Below are 18,379 nucleotides of genomic sequence, written 5' to 3' on the forward strand. Positions count from 1 at the left end.
GGCTGGTATTTTGCGCCAAAACATGTGGCCCAAAGAAAGGTTAAAATTAACCTAAAAATCGCTATTAAAGGCCATTTCGGTGATTTCTTAAAAGGAAATCAGTCTTGCCGGCTCTTTATTGCCGAGAGCTGGGAACCAGGTGTAATGCAGCTTGAGAACGTTTCAGTAGAGAAATGATTTACCATCTTGCGTAAAATTTGAAAGAAAAGGTATTTTTGCAACTTTCTTGAGGAGCGCAAAATAAAACGTTAAAATAGATACGGGAAGATATACGGAGATGGCCACTATGTAAAAAAAAAGGAAAGAAAAAAAATCCAAACACGGCACAAGGATCTTTATTCCCATTACAATCTTATTCTAAGAAAACTATAAGAAAAAATTTCCCGAAAAGTGCTCGGAAATACAAACGAAATACGCTCATACCCCCTGGGTATCCTATAATACTCCTTAAATCGAATTAATTCAATATGGCCGCCGTATTGGTAAAAAGGTCTATTTGTGAACTAAAAACAAAACTTGCGCACGGTCAGGGAGCTTCCAACACTTTTATAAACTGCAGCAAAGTTTGCTTTCATCAGTTTTTATTTTTGCCGCTGTCATAACCAATTATTTTTTGCTATGGAAATTCGTGCGACTTTGACCTCAGCTAAATAGCAGTTTTGATTCACTGATCCTCAAAGAAACCATTATATTCTCCGCATCTATTATTTAAGGAAGTCTTAGAGAAAAGTAAGCAGTATCATCTAAAGCGTACAAGATAACTCATAATGTGCCTTACTTGATTTTTCTCGTATTTTCTGGTATATTAATTTTGTAAGACGTTGATTTTTCTCATACCTACGCCTTGCTTTTATTTGAGTACACCAGTAATAATAACAATGATATCGTTTAATTTGAATAATTTTTTTTCTCCGAGTTCTTGATGGATGATTACACACAATATCGTTAACTCAGGCTCTAGATTTACTTTGTCTTATTTCTTCTAGCCTTTTCAAGAAATATTTTTCCATCGCAGTGTCTTTTAAGTCTTTTAGTGACCGTTTGATTTTGTCAACTTGGAAATCAATACGGTACTTGAGAGATGAAACAGACATTACTTGGAGTTCGTTTAACATCTTTTCCAGTTCAAGACACACAACTACCTTAAACGTGTCTCCCACGTTTGGTGTGACCACTATGCGGAGGGCGAAGAGCTTTGTGTAAGGATCACGATTAACAATGTTTGGAATATTATACATATTCTTCTCAAGGTCTTTAACTTTGGCCATTGCTTGATTGAAGGAATCAGCGTCATATTCCCAATTCTTCCATTTTCCGGTTTGAGATGAATAATGATCAATCCTGACAAATCCCTTCACTTCTGAACTCTTGTGAATGTGTTCCAACTTTGCGGAGATAGAAAAGAAGACTACTCTTACTTTAAACTCGACTGTATTCTCTGTTTTCTTGTCTTCTCTAAAATTTAAACAAGAGAAATTTCATTATCAGTTAATTGTAGTGGAAATTTTCATTATCAGTTAATTGTATGTGCAGGTTTCTACAGGCAAGTAGTCTCTTGTCAAAGGTGTATATTCGGATGATATCTGAATGCTTTATCAGTGGACAAGAGGAATTTCAATAAACTCCAAAGTTTTTTAGTGAGTTGCTCCAACCCCTTACCCTGTTTCGTTCTGCTTTCTTCGCAAGTCACCTCATAATTTATTGACGTGTTTCACTGGAGACTTGATTGAGCTCAAGGTGCCCAGTTAATTGATTTAATTCCACATCTAGTACGGACACCTCTATGCTGGGTCTGTTTAGTTTGTAGAAGCAAGCAGAAAAAACTCTCTACGTACAATGAGAAGGGCACGCTGTCATGCTGGAAGTCTGAAAGAACTAATACGCTTAAGCTCGCTCATGTTCAGATTTAAGGGAAGTTTTGAAACAAGACACACTCACTATGATTTAAATAAACTAACATCAAAGGCTGCCAAGAGCGCGAGAATCTAATATAGATCAGTTTTCGTCAATCGACTTGCTTACCTCTCGTGTTCTGAAGTGACAATTAAGATATCTTCCATGCCAATTTCCATCGCTTCAACATCGAAATCTACTCCTTGGTCCGAGATCTTCGTATGAGCTTCAGGAACAAGATAACCTTTCCTCGCATAAACTGACAGGGATAAAGAAAACACCTCTCGCTTTATCGAAGACTCCTCTTTGTGTCGATACTTTGCCGAGGCAGAAGCGAGTCCCATCAGTACCGAGACTTTCCCTTCAACTTCGACACTTAAGAGGTAGTTATTAAGTTCATTTTTGCGATGATATCTCGATGAGTATGAGCAAAACGGAGAGCTTATGAACTTGCCTTTTTCCAAAGTGTTTACATCGGCTGGTAGACTCCACATTTTGGCGAGGGACTGGGGTGACGAGATATCCGCGGTTTGGATCGATATTTTGCAATGAAATTTCCGCTTTCGTTGTCTGTAACTGTGTGTTTGTGAAAATTTTGTGCACCACTTAATAATATTACGGTACACTCAGGTATCAAAGCAGGAAGACGAAACTTTCTTTCAATGAGAACAAGCGCTTTTATTAATATTTTTAATTAGATCATAACGAAATATCTCAGCTATTTAGAACAAAGGATTACAAAGATACACTTCATGTGGCGTTATAATGACCAGAGGCACTATGTTAAGATGCATAAATAAGATAACTGCTCGGGCTTATTAATAAGACCCACCATTAGTATCGTCTAAATCAAGCTCGCCCTTTTTTTTGTAGACTTTCGATTGCGGCTGTAACAACAGATTTTTCTTTTGGGATTGAAATATCTCATTTCTTCTATCAGAGGCCTCCGCTCAATGTAACATTTTCTTTTCTCTCTAGTCAGGTTTCTTTTTAGTAACGTCATCAGTTAATTGCAGTTATATTCGAATGTTTAAATTTATTGTTATTAAACTGTAAATTTATAAACTTTTTGAAATGCATTCCCATGCCACCAGTAGTCCTTTAATATTCTTGAGGAACAGTAGAGAGGTGACACCATACGTGAAGAGCTATAATCGTCATAATTTTAATTGCTCTAAGCCATAAAGCTTTTTCAACCAAATTATTACCTCATGCACTAGAAACAATAAAAGGCCTTTTTCTCTCTTGCAGTGCTGTCTACTGTTTTTTCCGCAACTTAGACCCAAAATCACGATTTCCCAATTTGGTACAATTCTGATAAACATTGCCTTGCGGGCTTAAGCTACTTAAGGCACGTACCAAATAAAAAATAACCCTCCTAAACTTCCATTATTCCACAATGACCGTTTTCACACCGTCTCAGACGGATAATCCATTCGTGAAAATTGACGGAAAAGCAGATGGACAAAGTCGGACGATCTGATGCATCCAAATAATTAAGACCGTTCCATTTTCAAATTAGGACCGATTATCTGACTGACGTGAATTATCCCACGGATAATCCGTCTCTACTGTGAATACGGCTAATTCAGTGTCTCTGTAAATTTTACCTAAAGGGCGTCTAAAAGAGCCGAGATGATTGGCCTTGTGAATTTACTCGTTCCTCCGCGGTCCGCGACCTTAAGGCTGCTTCACTTGCCTGATTCTGTGAGACATACACTAGCAGTTTTCTCCTGACCGAAAAGCCTGGCAGTGCCTAGACTTCAAAAGGATGCGCACTAGAGGTCGATGCTATAAAATTTATTTTTAAAAAAGTGGTATTTGCTTAGAAATTTTTCAGTTTTCAAACTTTGTATTAACATTTTCGTTTTGCGTTTTAGCGAGGCAACATATTTTCGTTTCTTTGCTGTTAGATCGATCAGCATTCAGGTCAAGGGATTTATATAGCGGCTGTTTGCTAAAACTTTGGTCTGGACTAGTACTCCTTTGTACAATATCCGATGCGACTGAATTAAGACGGCTTCCTGACAGCTAGCGAGGTCAACCAACAGTCCGCAAATACAGGAACACGAACGTTAGCTCTACTGGAACAAGTGCTTTCATTTGTTTTCGAAATGTTTCAGTTCTTGAACAAAGGATAAAAAGACACCGACTTTATAATTGTGGCCTTTGTTGTCACTCGGTCAAACACTTGAAGACAACACCCAATGGCTTAATTGTCAACTATTAAAAAAAATGACCAAGATCTTTTTTAAAACTTGTCTAGGCTTTTCTTCTGCGATACCTAAAATACTGATATTGCCTCAAGTTTCAGGTTGTTTGATTTTCCGTGTACCTACGCACACGCATGCCGCGCAATAAATTTGGATCAAGTACGGCGATCGTGCAATCTTCCAGTATGTGCCTGCAATATTTTTTGGTGCAAATTTAGTTAATGGTTAGTATCCATAAAAGAAGCTATCTAAAAAAACCTCGACAAGAATTAGCCCATGGGCCACCCGTAAAAGACCCGTGAGAAATATGCAAAGGTTTTTTCCGCCTGTTTAGAGCAGTTTTATTCTAGCCCTCTAGTTATGTGGTGGATAAACATATCCTTTATCGATTCTTTTATTTTCATCGATTAGCTAAGAAACTCGTAAGGAGAAGAAGGCAGTATCAACAAAAGCGTACAAAATGATTCATTACTGACTGCTTGTGTTTAAGCCTAGAAGCCTTTAAGGGAAGGCCTTTATGGCGGTGGGGGACACCTATCTGTGAATAAATTCATGCAAAATTCGTTTTGCTAGTGCTACATCCTTTAATACTGATGTCTCGGCTGTTGTTAATGGTGAAAATTTAGAAAAATTTGTGAACTAAAAACAAAACTTGTGCACAGTCAGGGAGTTTCTAACACTTTTAAAAACTGCAGCGGCAAAGTTTGTTTTCATCAGTTATCAGCTTTCATATCCAGGCTTTTTATATGGAAATTCTTGCGACTTCGACCACAGCTAAATAGCCGTTTTGATCGTCAATTTGAAACCTCTATCAATATTACCTGTCTTCTTCTCCCCATCTATTAGCTAAGGAATTCTTAGAGAAAAGTAACAATATCATTTAAAGCGTACTTGATAACTCATAATCTGGCTTATTTTTCTTGTATTTCCCCGTATATTTGTTAGACGTTGATTTGTTTCATATCTATGCCTTGCTTTATTTGAGTACACTAGTACAAAAATATAGTTTAATTTCAATGTTTATTTCTCCGAGTTCTTGATGAATAATTAGACAGAATATAGTTAACTCAGGCTCTAGATTTACTTTGCCTTACTTGATCTAGCCTTTCCAAGAAATATTTTTCCATCGCAGAGTCTTTTAAGTCTTTAAGTGACCGTTTGATTTTGTCAACTTCGAAATCAATACGGCACTTGGACGATGCTACAGACATTACTTGAAGTTCTTTTAACATCTTTTCCAGTTCAAGGTACACAGCTACCTTAAACGTGTCTCCAACATTTGGCGTGACCAGTATGCGGAGGGCAAAGAGCTTTGTGTGAGGCATACGATTAACAATGTTTGGAATATTATACATATGTGTCTCAAGCTTTTTAACTTCGGTCATTGCTTCTTCAAATGAATCAGCGTCAAATTCCCACTTCGTCCAGTTTCTGGTTTGAGATGAATAATAATCAATCCTAACAAATCCTTTGACCTCCGAACTCTCGTGAATATGTTCCAACTTTGCGGAGATAGAAAAGAAGAGTACTGTTACTTTGACCTCCACTGTATCCTCTGTTTTCTTTTCTTCTCTACAATTTGAACAAGAAAAGTTTCAATATCAGTCAATTGTATTTAAAATATGTACAGGTTTCTACGAGTAATTAGTTTCCTGTCATTAATCTCCAAAAAAGAGTTGTATATTAGGATGACAATAAACTTTAAATTCAATAAACTTTACAGTTTACAGTGAGTTACTCCAACCCTGTTTCGTTCTGTTTTCTTTGCAGGTCGCCTCATCATTTATTGACGTCTTTCACTGCAGACTTTTGAGTATTGTTCAATGTCATCGGAAAAAAAAAACAATAAGCTTTAAGGTTTCCCGTTATTTCATTTAATTCCACACCTAGTACGGAAACCTGTGTGCCAGGTCTGTTTATAATTAGTTTGCGGAAGCAAGCAGCACGCGGCTCCAAGGACACTGAGAAGAGCACCGTCTTTCATGTTGGAAGTCAAAGAACTTACGCTTAAGCTCACTCCTGTTATGGGAAAGATTTATTAATAAACTTAGTTTTGAAAAAAGATTTTTAATTAAACTAAAACGAAAGGCTGCTAAGAGCGAGAGAATCGAATAGATATCTCAGTTTTCGTCCCCCATCTTGCTTACCTCTCGTGCTCTGAAGTGACAATTAAGATATCTTCCATGCCAATTTCCCTCGCTTCAACATCGAAATCTACTCCGCCTTGGTCCGAGAACTTCGTATGAGCTTCAGGAACAAGATAACCTTTTCTTGCATAAACTGACAAGGATAAAGAAAACACCTCTCGCTTTATCGAAGACTCCTCTTTGTGGCGATACTTTGCCGAGGCAGAAGCGAGTCCCATCAGTACCGAGACTTTGCCTTCAACTTCGACACTCAAGAGGTAGTTACTTAGTTCATTTTTTCGGTGACATCTCGATGAGTATGAGCAAAACGGAGAGCTTATGAACTTGGCTTTGTCCAAAGTGTGTTCATCGGCTGGTAGACTCCACATTTTGGCTGCTAAGAACTAGAGACTGGGGTGACGAAACGTCTGCGGTTTGGATCGATATTTTGCAATAAAATTTCCGCTTTCGTTGTCTGTAAACATAATTGTGTTGGAATATATTGTGTAGTACTTAATAATATTACCGTACACTCACGTGTCAAAACAGGAAGACGAAACTTTCGTTCCATGACAATTAACAAGCGCTGTTATTAAATTTTTAGACCATTACGAAATATCTTAGCTATTGAACAAAGGATTACCAAGATGCACTTCATATTTTTTCCGCTCCCTTTTGAGTGGCCTATATGTATGTGCCCTTAATGACCAGAGGCACTTGTTAAATGAATAAGATAACTGCCTGGGCTTAACTTATTAATAAGACCCACCATTAGTATCACCTAGATTGAGCTCCCCCCTTTTTTGTTAACTTTCGATTGTGGCTGCCATAACAGTTTTTTCTTTTGGAACTGAAATATCTCATTTCTTATTAGAGGCCCCGCCCAATGTAATATTAACGTTAAGAACCTGTTAGGCTAAAATTTGCATCAGAACCCCTGTATTCAAGAACCTTTATAGCCAGACTAAGATGAAATCAGATATAAGTCAACATGTAATTAGCTTCTGATGGAAATGGTCAAAAGTCTTTTTTCAAGAAAAATTCTGCCTACATTGAACTGGCGGCAGAATTTAAAATTTAATGTCAAGAAAGGTTTACTGGGACTACCAATGCAAAACAAAAACATTACATGTAAAAACAGGGCATACTGTATTTCGAGGACTGGACTGGACTGGACTGAACTGGGCTAGTAAAAGGAGGACTAGTAACACGCGGACTAGTAAAAGAAGGACTACTAAAACGCAGACTTGTAAAACTCGGACTTGTAAAACGCGGACTCAGGATAGGCTCCTGCGCACGTTTGTTTTTTAGATTTTTTCCGCGTTTGTAAATCGGATAAAACTGAACGGTGAACAGAATTTTACAAAAACTAATCTACGCTTAGAAATTCTGTTCATTTTTTTTAGGCTGTTTTATTCCGACGGTTTAGCGAGCGTAACAACCCCTGTTTGACCTTTTAGCTACAAAAGGGGTTTATATGCGCCAGTTACAAACAATTTAAAAAGTTTTGGCCGCGAAGAAATTTATTTATCACCAGTCCATAATCGTAATTAAGGCTATTTAGGGACGAACTGTGTCAATTCTTGAATACACTGAGTTCGGTGACATGTAGTTCATATTTTATCGCTTACCATTTTTGAGTGGCCTATGTTAAGTGATCTAACGCGTGCTTTTTTAACCCTGTTTTGACAAGAGGTACCGTAAAGTCAACACCCGAGAGCTGATTGGTAAGAATAAATAGGTTGTTTGTCTAGGCCTTTCAAAAAAAATGATGAAGAATTATATATGGCCTTTTTGAAAGCCGATTTCAGAACGTTTTGGTCGCACTCCGAGAAAAGAGGGCAAGAAACTTATAAGTTATTAATTTCTATGATGTAAACTTTATATTTTCGGCCATTAAGTTAAAGGCCTGAGTATCAATTGTTGTGACGGGACTCGTCAAAGAAAAACAGGTCATCACCGTTGTTATCCACGGCCAATCACTTGTCAAAAAGAAAAACTGGACCTTTTACAGAGTAGTAACATGTTTATAAATTTTAAATTTATAGACTTTTTGAAATGTGTTCCCGCCAGTAGTCCTTTAATATTCTTGAGGAACACGGTAGAGGGAGGTGACACGCGAAGTGAAGTGCTATAATAATCGTCATCATATTTTTTAGAATACCAGTCCGATGGATGCCCAGTGACGATTACTTTATCGCTATTTCTCCCGGCCCGCGTACGCGTATTTCGCTCGCTAAACTGAATTAATTCCCAAGGATGCCCGCGTGTGATTAGTTACAGAAAATAAAGAATATCATTGAAAGCGGACAAGGTGATAATATTAGTAATTGCTCTAAGGCTTTTGCTCTCAGGCTTTTTCAACCAAGTTGTTACCTCATGCGCTAGAATTAATCAAAGGCCTATTTTCTTTGCTTGTTTGTTCGTTTTATTTGGCCATTTGAGTCTCTGTATATTTGTGAATCTGCTTCAGTTGTTTATATAGTTGTTAAGTTTAATGTCATGCAGAGCTGTCTTCTATTCTTCCAGCAAACTTAGACACAAAATCACGATTTCCCATTGGTACTTACAATTGTGACTTAAAACATTGAGTCTGAGGCAAGATCTACCAACTAAAAACCAACCGTTCTAAACTTCCATTCTTCCACAATGTCTCTGTAAAATTTTATCTAAATCGCCTCTAAAAGAGCCGAGATATAAGGCATACTTTAAAAGATGCAGCACAAGCAAATTTTCGCCTTATTAAAAGAATTTACTCGTTCCCCCGCGGCCATAAGTCTGCTTCGGCACTTGCCTGATTCTGTGAGACCCTTAGCAGTTTTGTCCTGACTAAAAAGTATAGCAGTGCCTACATTTCAACAGGATGCGCATTAAAGGTCGTAAAATTTATATTTAAAAAAGTGGTGATTTGCACAGAAATTTTATTGGTGTTACCGTTTGCTTCGTCTGAGCGATATATCTACTGGATTCCAGAAAAACGTTGTATTTTCTTATATCTGCAGTATATTGTCATCCTTTCGCCTGAAAACCCTTTGTGATATTTTGAGCGGGGAGTATAAAACAAACGAACTACGTGACTGACAAGCGACGCGAGCGTCGTAAACGCAGTTAAACGCCATGCAAGAGAGACAGCTGTGCTCGCAGGGTAGGCTCCACGGCGAAGGTCTTGTATAAAATTCACTTTGATTCTTAACTTCGCTTATGTTTAAAATCACTCTGAAAATACACGTACTTCTGTCGCCAATAAAAATGAATAAAAACAAAAAATAGAAATAGCACTTCGTTGTAATTAGTATTCTGCGCCAAAACAGGCCGAAAGAAGGTAAAAATTAACTTAGAAATCGCTGTTAAAGGCCATTGCAGTGATTTCTCAAAAGGAAATCAGTCTTGACGCTCTTTATTGCTGAGAGCTAGAAACCGGGTGTAATGCTTGAGAACCTTTCAGTGGAGATATATTTACCATCTTACGTAAAATTTGAAACAAAATGTATTTTTGCAACTTTCTTGAGGAGCGCAAAATAAAACGTTAAAATAGATAAGGGATGGAATATGAAGATGGCCCCCATGTACATATATAAAAAAAAAATCGCTGACACTCACCCGAAAACGCGTTTGTTTGTAAACTTGAAATAAACAACAAGCGTTTGCCTTCAGTACCTTTTTGGGACTGATTGGACAGTGCAAAGTGTATTCAATATATCAACCTGTTTCATAATCTGTATTCTATTGTGGCTAGAAAAGAAGATCATTTAATCCGGCCATTCTTTGGCGATTAAAAAGATTCTTAAAATATCTCTCCACAAAGCTGTTATTTCAAGATGATAAAAACAGGAAGAAATAAGCGACCTTTGGTTCAGTTAACCAGTCGGATCAAATTACGAAATATGTGAGTCAACAATAAACACTTGCTTGTTCAGACCTGTTTCAACTATTTGACTTTTTAAAATAATCATGTCAGTATAATAGTGTTTGAGCCTGCAAAATAAATTACAGTTAGATATGAAGCAAACTTTTAACATTTGAATAGAGACTCAGGTGTCAAAACAGGAAGACGAAGCTTTCTTTTTACGAGAAGAAGCGCTTTTATTAAATTTCAGATCATCACGAAATACCTCAGCTATTCAAACAAACGATTACTAAGATGCACTTCATATTTTTTCCGCTCGCTTTTGAGTGGCGTATGTATTTGGCTTTAGTAACCTCAGAGGCACTTGTTAAGATGAATAAGATAGCTGTCTGAGATTATTTATAAGACCCGCTATTAGTATCACCAAGATCAGGGTCCCCCTTTTTGGTATCTCTCCACAAAGCCGTTATTTCAAGATGTTTTTAAAAATACAGAATAAAATAATAGTCAGAGCCGTAATTGGTTCAGTTAATTCGTTAGTACTTTAGGATCAAATCACGAAACATCTGAATTCTATTTTCTTTGCTTGTTTGTTCGTTTTATCTGGCCATTTGTAGTCTCTGTATATTTGTGAATCTGCTTCAGTTGTTTATATAGTTGTTAAGTTTAATGTCATGCAGTGCTGTCTTCTATTCTTCCAACAAACTTAGACACAAAATCACGATTTCCCATTGGTACTTACAATTGTGACTTAAAATATTGAGTCTGAGGCACGATCTATCCACTAAAAAACAACCGTTCTAAACTTCTATTCTTCCACGATGTCTCTGTAAAATTTTATCTAAATCGCCTCTAAAAAAGCCGAGAAATAAGCATACTTTCAAAGATACAGCACAAGCGAATTTTCGCCTTATTAAAAGAATTTACTCGTTCCCGCCGCGGCCATTATTCTGCTTCGGCACTCGCCTGATTCTATGAGACACTTAGAAGTTTTGTCCTGACTAAAAACCATAGCAGTGCCTACATTTCAACAGGATGCGCATTAAAGGTCGATACAATAAAATTTATATTTAAAAAAGTGGTATTTGCATAGAAATTTTATTGGTGTTACCGTTTGCTTCGTCTGAACGATATATCTCCAAATATCTAGTGGATTCTAGAAAAACGTTGTATTTTCTTATATCTGCAGTATATTGTCATCCTTTCGCCCGAAAAGCTTATGTGATATTTTGAGCGGGGAGTATAAAACAAACAAACTACGTGACTGACAAGCGACGCGAGCGTCGTAAACGCAGTTAAACGCCATGCAAGAGAGAAAGCTGTGCTCGCAGGGTAGGCTCCATGGCGAAGGTCTTGTATAAAATTCACTTTGATTCTTAACTTCGCTTATGTTTAAAATCACTCTGAAAATACACGTACTTCTGTCGCCAATAAAAATGAATAAAAACAAAAAATAGAAATAGCACTTCGTTGTAATTAGTATTCTGCGCCAAAACAGGCCGAAAGAAGGTTAAAATTAACTTAGAAATCGCTGTTAAAGGCCATTGCAGTGATTTCTCAAAAGGAAATCAGTCTTGACGCTCTTTATTGCTGAGAGCTAGAAACCGGGTGTAATGCTTGAGAACCTTTCAGTGGAGATATATTTACCATCTTACGTAAAATTTGAAACAAAATGTATTTTTGCAACTTCCTTGAGGAGCACAAAATAAAACTTTAAGATAGATAAGGGATGGAATATGAAGATGGCCCCCGTGTACATATATAAAAACAAACATCGCTAATACTCACCCGAAAACGTAAACTTGAAATCAACACCAAGCGTTTGCCTTCAGTACCTTGTTGTGTCTGATTGGACAGGACAAAGTGTATTCAATATAATCAGTATCAACCTGTTTCAAAATCTGTATTCTATTGTAGCTACAAAGGAAGATCATTAAATCCATTCTTTGGCGATTAAAAAAATTCTTAGAATATCTCTCCACAAAGCCGTTATTTCAAGATGTTAAAAACAGGAAGAAATAATAGAGCTTTGGTTCAGTTAATGCAAGTAATTTCGGATCAAATCACGAAATATCTGAATTCTTAAACAAAGGTCAACTATAAACACTTTATATTATTACGCTTTCTTTTCAGTAACCGTTAATGTAGCCTACCACGCAGGCGTTTTTAAGGGAGCTCGTTTTTTAGCCTGCGAGCAAGCTCTCCTGTTTGGGCCTTGCTCGCCCAAATAGGAGAGCTTGCTCGCAGGCTACTCGTTTTTCGTCCCTCCCCAGAAACACCGCGATTAATTACTGATATTTTGTTTCAGGTAAAAGTTTGATCTATTACTGTACTTGTGACTATATGTTTCCACCTGGGACCTCGCTACACGAAGAGGTACCAGGAATCAGTCTGATTTACATCTTGCCTTTATTCTTCTTAATCTTCTTACAACTTCTACTTACCCAGCAACTTTCTCAGTTCTACTAACCTCTCTACTTCTACTCTACTTCTCCTATACTTTTCTTACTAGTTTAAGTATAGTAGCGGTTTTAATAGCCAAAGCTGGACATTTTTGGGTTAGCTGACCGGAAGGGTTTCTATTGTATACCTTATCGCTAACATTGCAACAGGTTTACTATTGTTAGGGAATAGGGACAGAAGCGACGACCGTAAATGCGTCTGCTGTTCGCAGGCTAGGGGATTATTGGTGTACAAAAATTTCAATCTCATAAATTGTATTTCGCTTTGCATATGTTTGCATCTAGCACATGAGTTTAAGCGAAGCTAGATAACATTTTTGGTTCTTTGATTTGCTGTTAGATCAGTATTTGGTAAAAGCATGGCAAGCGATCATTTCCCAAAATTATAACCCGCTTACCTTGAGAATTAGAAAAGAAAATCAAATTCCAAGGCGTATTCAGGTTTACGGATGACTTAGGTACCGAAAAAGGAAGAGGAACTTAGCTTTCAGAGTGCTATTCAGATCTTTACGAAATGGTTCAATTCCTGAACAAAGGATCAGAAAAAAGATGACGAATTCAATTCTTTTCGCTTTTTAGTGGCCTTTGTTGTGATGTTGCCGCGCGAGGGGAACGAGCGTGCGCGTCCTCGATACTTCTCCATTTCGCCCTAAAAAAAACAGCGCCTGCTACGCAGGCTATCAAACAAGGAAAATCAAAAATAAATGCAATATCAGTAATTAACGTAATTGGCAGTTAAGCTTAGACAAACATCTTACTTTTTCTTAACAACTTGCTTTCGGGGGTTGACTTGAAAGGGTATTTTGTATTTTCCTCGTATACTTGTAAGACGTTGATTTGTCTCATATCTATGCCTTGCTTTTATTTGAGTACACCAGTACAATAATATCGTTTAATTTGAATGTTTTTTTTTTCTCCGAGTTCTTGATGAATGATTAGACAGAATATAGGTAACTCAGGCTCTAGATTTACTTTGTCTTACTTTGTCTTATTTCATCTAGCCTTTTCAAGAAAGATTTGTCCATCGCAGAGTCTTTTAAGTCTTTCAGTGACCGTTTGATTTTGAAAATTTCGAAATCAATACGGCACTTGGAAGATGCTACAGACATTACTTGGAGTTCGTTTAACATCTTTTCCAGTTCAAGGTACAAAGCTGCCGTAAACACGTCTCCAACATTCGGCGTGACCACTATGCGGAGGGCAAAGAGCTTTGTGTGAGGCATACGATTAACAATGTTTGGGATATTACACATATGCGTCTCAAGCTTTTTAACTTCGGTCATTGCTTCTTCAAATGAATCAGCGTCAAATTCCCACTTCGTCCAGTTTCCGGTTTGAGATGAATAATGATCAATCCTGACAAATCCTTTGACCTCCGAACTCTCGTGAATATGTTCCAACTTTGCGGAGATAGAAAAGAAAAGTACTCTTACTTTTATCTCGACTGTATCCTCTGTTTTCTTGTCTTCTCTACAATTTGAACAAGAAAAGTTTCAATATCAGTTAATTGTTGTTAAAATATGTACAGGTTTCTACAGGTAATTAGTTTCCTGTCATTAATCTTCAAAAAAGTGTTTTATATTCGGATGACAATAAACTTTACAGTTTACTGTTCAGTGAGTTGCTCCAACCCTGTTTCGTTCTGCTTTCTTTGCAGGTCACCTCATAATTTATTCAGACGTCTTTAGCTGCAGACTTTTGAGTATTGTACAATGTCATCGGAAAAAAACAATAAGCTTTAAGGTTTCCCCTTATTTGATTTAATTCCACACCCAGAAAGGAAACCTGTGTGCCAGGTCTGTTTATAATTAGTTTGCAGAAGCAAGCAGCAAGCTCTACGGACACTGCGAAGAGCACCGTCTATCATGTTGGAAGTCAAAGAACTTACGCTTAAGCACACCCATGTTATGGGAAAGATTTATTAATAAGCGAGGTTTTGAAACAAGACTTTTAATTAAACCAAAACGAAAGGCTGCTAAGAGCGAGAAAATCGAATATATATCACAGTTTTCGTCAATCTTGCTTACCTCTCGTGTTCTGAAGTGACAATTAAGATATCTTCCATGCCAATTTCCCTCGCTTCAACATCGAAATCTACTCCGCCTTGGTCCGAGATCTTCGTATGAGCTTTAGGAACGAGTTATCTTTTCTTCACCATAAACTGAAAATGATAAAGAAAACACCTCTCGCTTTATCGAAGACTCCTCTTTGTGATGATACTTTGTCGAGGCAGAAGTGAGTCCCATCAGTACCGAGACTTTGCCTTCAACTTCGACACTCAAGAGGTAGTTACTTAGTTCATTTTTTCGGTGACATCTCGATGAGTATGAGCAAAACGGAGAGCTCATGAACCTGCCTTTGTCCAAAGTGTTTTCATCGGCTGGTAGACTCCACATTTTGGCTGCTATGAACAAACGTCTGCGGTTCGGATCGATATTTTGCAATAAAATTTCCGCTTTCGTTGTCTGTAAACATATGTGTTGGAATACTTTGTGCACCATTTAATAATATTACCGTACTATTAGGTGTCAAAACAGGAAGACGAAACATTCGTTCCATGAGAATTAACAAGCGCTTTCATTTATTTTTAGATCATTGCGAAATATCTCAGCTATTGAACAAAGGATTACTAAGATGCACTTCCAAGACCAGAGGCACTTGTTAGATGAATAAGATAACTGCCCGGGCTTAACTAACTAAACATTGCTGATACTCACCAGAACATGCGTTTGTCTTCAACCTTGAAATAAACAACAAGCGCTTGCCTCTGGTCAGTACCTTGTTGGGACTGATAGGAAAGGACAAAGTGTATTCAATATATCAAGATGTTTCATGATCTGGATTCTATTGTGGCTAGAAAGGAAGATCATTTTATTCATTCCCTAGCGAGTAAAAACATTGTTAGAATATGTCTCCACAAAGCCGTTATTTCAAGATGATAAAAACAGGAAGAAACTAGACACCAGAAGGTGTATACTGAGGTGCCATAAAACCTAGACTAGATAGAAATTATGTATTGTATGAAAACGAGAAGTTTACCACAACAGACAGCTGACAGCGTCTGAAAGGAGCAAAGTAACCCTGCTAAACCCATTTCCATGCCGGACATCACCCCAACCCACGGGTCACATTAAACTGTTTGAACTGAAACTATAAATAAATGAAAATGATAATTGACGGTCGATACAAAGCAAGCTGGGTGGGTGTACCGTGTGGCACGAAATTTTTGTGGTTGTTTATTTTTGCGGATTGGGCATTTTTCTGTTTCGCGGAAACTAATGTTTGTGACTAGGTGAGTAAAGCAAGAGTGTAGCGTGATTGTTAGATGGCGTGATTTTACGTCAGATTTTACTGACTGCAGGGTTAAACTGTGAAATCGTGAAGAACGGCCGTACGACATTCACGACACTAGGACAGATTGGTTTTTCTTGCTGGGAACTAATTTTCAAAAAGTGTTATGAACAGAAAAAAAGGATGATTTATTGTCTTGTAACATGTGACTATACGCGCGCGTTATCCTCGCGTGTACCGGTATAAAATGATTACAACAATCCCCGGGATTGATTGCCCAAAGGTAAATCAACCATAAAAGTTCTGAAGCAAATGATAAATGTCCAAAGTTCAACGCAACTGACAAAAGTGACCCACGAAACTCCTCAAAATTCAAGTTCAGTGTTCGTAAGTGTCCTCAAGTGTCGCTCTTCGATATGATCAACTGAACATATTTTTGTAATCTCCTCGTCGATTCCCGCAAGTAAATTTAGCTTTTCATTCCAAAATTTGCTCAACAACTTTCAAACGGCTCCACATGATATCTTCTAAATCGGTGTGTTCGAGAATAGTTCTCGCTTCGTTTATGTTTTTTGTTACGACGGTTCGATGTCCTCCACGTTTTGCCCGCTGGCTATCCAACTTTTTCTTTTCTTCTTCCATGATAACTAATGAAACGACTCAATGCAATGATGACAAATGAAAACGACTCAAACGAATGCAAACCTCTGCCCCGCGTTGGGCGCCATGTTAGGAACAGAAAAATGGATGATTTATTGTCTTGTAACATGTGACTATACGTGCGCGTTATCCTCGCGTGTACCGGTATAAAATGATTACAACAAAAAGTACCCAGTACCCAGCATTGATAATATTTTCGTTCTTGTTAAGTACGTGCAGTCACTAATACAGATTTTCAAACAGTACTACTGTATCAAACCAATTCATTGTATACCGTTTTGTTTCTGAATTGAAGAAGCGATTTGTAATTGAACAGACATTTGCGCTGTATTATTGTGTAGTAAATTTTACTCGGAGTATATTTAATACTCTGGAGTAAATTTTTGCGGGAAAAATGCTTTCGTTAATTTTTTTTGGGGAAATTATTTTTGGGGATCGCTGGAAAAATCACAAAAATCGTAAAACTTAGAACCCGCAAAAATTTCGTGCCACACGGTATCTCTAGTATATGTGAACTTTTTTGGTTTTGTTGAGAGATGTCTCTATATTTGAGGAAAACAATAAAAAAAACTCGTCCTATTCGTAGGAAAAAAGCTTCAGCGTATCTGAAATTTCTTTAATCGCGTGCAATACCATTGAGCTGTAGTTAGAGCGGCGCACAGAGTAGCCGAAAAATAGCTATTTTTCGGAGGGAGAGAAGCGACGACCGGAAATGCGTCTGCGCTTCGCAGGCTACGCACAGAGTTAAATTTTCTAAACTAAACAAAACTGGTTCGACATGGACAGGGTTTTTAAGCGAAGAAAACGCTTTTTTTTTAGCTTGTTATCAGTAGTATTTTTATACACTGCGAACCCACCGGATGAAGATGAACTCATTCATTTCTTGAACTATCATAGAAGGGACGTCTGCACACAGGCTAGCGTGTGCATAAGATAGGAGTGTTCATTCCGGAGGTCATATGTGACGCCAGGAATGGGCTCCTGATGGCGTTTTTTATTCTATATGACCTGTATGGGGAGGCTCCGCGCGAAAGGGGTACCTTTTTTAGGCTTCAGGTATACAAAAGAGTAGAGATTTCACTAGCTGAAGTATATGAAAGGGTAGGAAAATGCGTCATTTCGGTCATTAAAAAGGCCCCAAAGAACTAGGCTCAAGATCACGTTACTTATCTTTCCTTGCAAGAAAACATACTTTGCATAGCAAGATTTTATATCTTCTTTCACCATTATTGTTACCTCGGAATCGTTGTAAACATTTCCGGTAAATTGATTTGTTTTATACATGTATTGAAATAACAACAGCCTCTGTATAAACATCTACATACGACATTAGACGATTTATCACTAAATACGCGACTACAATAATTGCATAAATGATGATAAAAACAAAAAAAGATAAAATCAATGAAATCAATACAAAAATTAAATGTAGAAGCAAGGATATTGTTACCTAAAAGCTAACTTTTGAAGTACTGAATTCTTCCATAAGGCTGTTGTGTTGATCAAAAACACTGTTGAATTTCACTGATCCAGTTGCTCGTAATGTTCACGTACCGAATAGTTTGAGTTGAACAGTTAATTCGGGTGATTCTTTTAGCGCTCCTAACTCAGTAGGTAGCTCACTTACTGTACAAAGTTTCCTGGTAAAGACTCACTCGGAAGAGTTCGCTTGTAAATGGGTCTCTCGCATAGTATAGTTCATGAACTATACCACTTCCAAAATGTACTCTTGCTATCTTTTACTGTAGGCTAACCATAAAAAAAAAAGAAAAAAGATAGCTTGCTAATAGCTTTGAGTCGCTTCGAGCTCCTCGGAATGTACTCTGCTAAAGTCCGCTGATCTATTCTACGCATACACTTATATCTTGCGCACGCGCTGAACACGCC

General features: G+C 37.6%; 3 protein-coding genes across 3 annotated transcripts; all 3 read right to left on the reverse strand.

Moving 5' to 3' along the window:
- Window positions 1–387: 387 nt before the first annotated feature.
- Window positions 388–2,358, reverse strand: LOC140944057 (uncharacterized). Its single transcript, XM_073393167.1, has 2 exons — window positions 2,023–2,358; window positions 388–1,455 (listed from the first exon to the last, which is right to left on the reverse strand). Exons 1-2 carry the CDS (start codon window positions 2,235–2,237, stop codon window positions 951–953), a joined length of 720 nt encoding a protein of 239 aa, XP_073249268.1. The 5' UTR covers window positions 2,238–2,358; the 3' UTR covers window positions 388–950.
- Window positions 2,359–5,144: 2,786 nt separating this feature from the next.
- Window positions 5,145–6,704, reverse strand: LOC140944165 (uncharacterized). Its single transcript, XM_073393290.1, has 2 exons — window positions 6,254–6,704; window positions 5,145–5,678 (listed from the first exon to the last, which is right to left on the reverse strand). Exons 1-2 carry the CDS (start codon window positions 6,619–6,621, stop codon window positions 5,174–5,176), a joined length of 873 nt encoding a protein of 290 aa, XP_073249391.1. The 5' UTR covers window positions 6,622–6,704; the 3' UTR covers window positions 5,145–5,173.
- Window positions 6,705–13,353: 6,649 nt separating this feature from the next.
- On the reverse strand, window positions 13,354–15,329 carry LOC140944232 (uncharacterized). Its single transcript, XM_073393363.1, has 4 exons — window positions 15,259–15,329; window positions 14,569–14,702; window positions 13,420–14,011; window positions 13,354–13,387 (listed from the first exon to the last, which is right to left on the reverse strand). The coding sequence occupies exons 2-3, from the start codon at window positions 14,604–14,606 to the stop codon at window positions 13,510–13,512; spliced, it is 540 nt and encodes a 179-aa protein (XP_073249464.1). The 5' UTR covers window positions 14,607–14,702; window positions 15,259–15,329; the 3' UTR covers window positions 13,354–13,387; window positions 13,420–13,509.
- Between the last annotated feature and the right edge of the window lie 3,050 nt (window positions 15,330–18,379).

This window comes from Porites lutea, chromosome 7, assembly GCF_958299795.1.
Source record: "Porites lutea chromosome 7, jaPorLute2.1, whole genome shotgun sequence".
Classification (NCBI taxonomy): domain Eukaryota; kingdom Metazoa; phylum Cnidaria; class Anthozoa; order Scleractinia; family Poritidae; genus Porites; species Porites lutea.

Excerpts from the sequence above, each read along its gene's own strand:
- LOC140944057 (XM_073393167.1), bottom strand. The coding sequence starts at position 2,237 with ATGGGACTCGCTTCTGCCTCGGCAAAGTATCGACACAAAGAGGAGTCT. Across the intron at positions 1,456-2,022 it reads GTCACTTCAGAACACGAGAG|AGAAGACAAGAAAACAGAGA; the intron begins GTAAGCAAGTCG and ends TTTAAATTTTAG.
- LOC140944165 (XM_073393290.1), bottom strand. The coding sequence starts at position 6,621 with ATGTGGAGTCTACCAGCCGATGAACACACTTTGGACAAAGCCAAGTTC. Across the intron at positions 5,679-6,253 it reads GTCACTTCAGAGCACGAGAG|AGAAGAAAAGAAAACAGAGG; the intron begins GTAAGCAAGATG and ends TTCAAATTGTAG.
- LOC140944232 (XM_073393363.1), bottom strand. The coding sequence starts at position 14,606 with ATGGAAGATATCTTAATTGTCACTTCAGAACACGAGAG. Across the intron at positions 14,012-14,568 it reads GTCACTTCAGAACACGAGAG|AGAAGACAAGAAAACAGAGG; the intron begins GTAAGCAAGATT and ends TTCAAATTGTAG.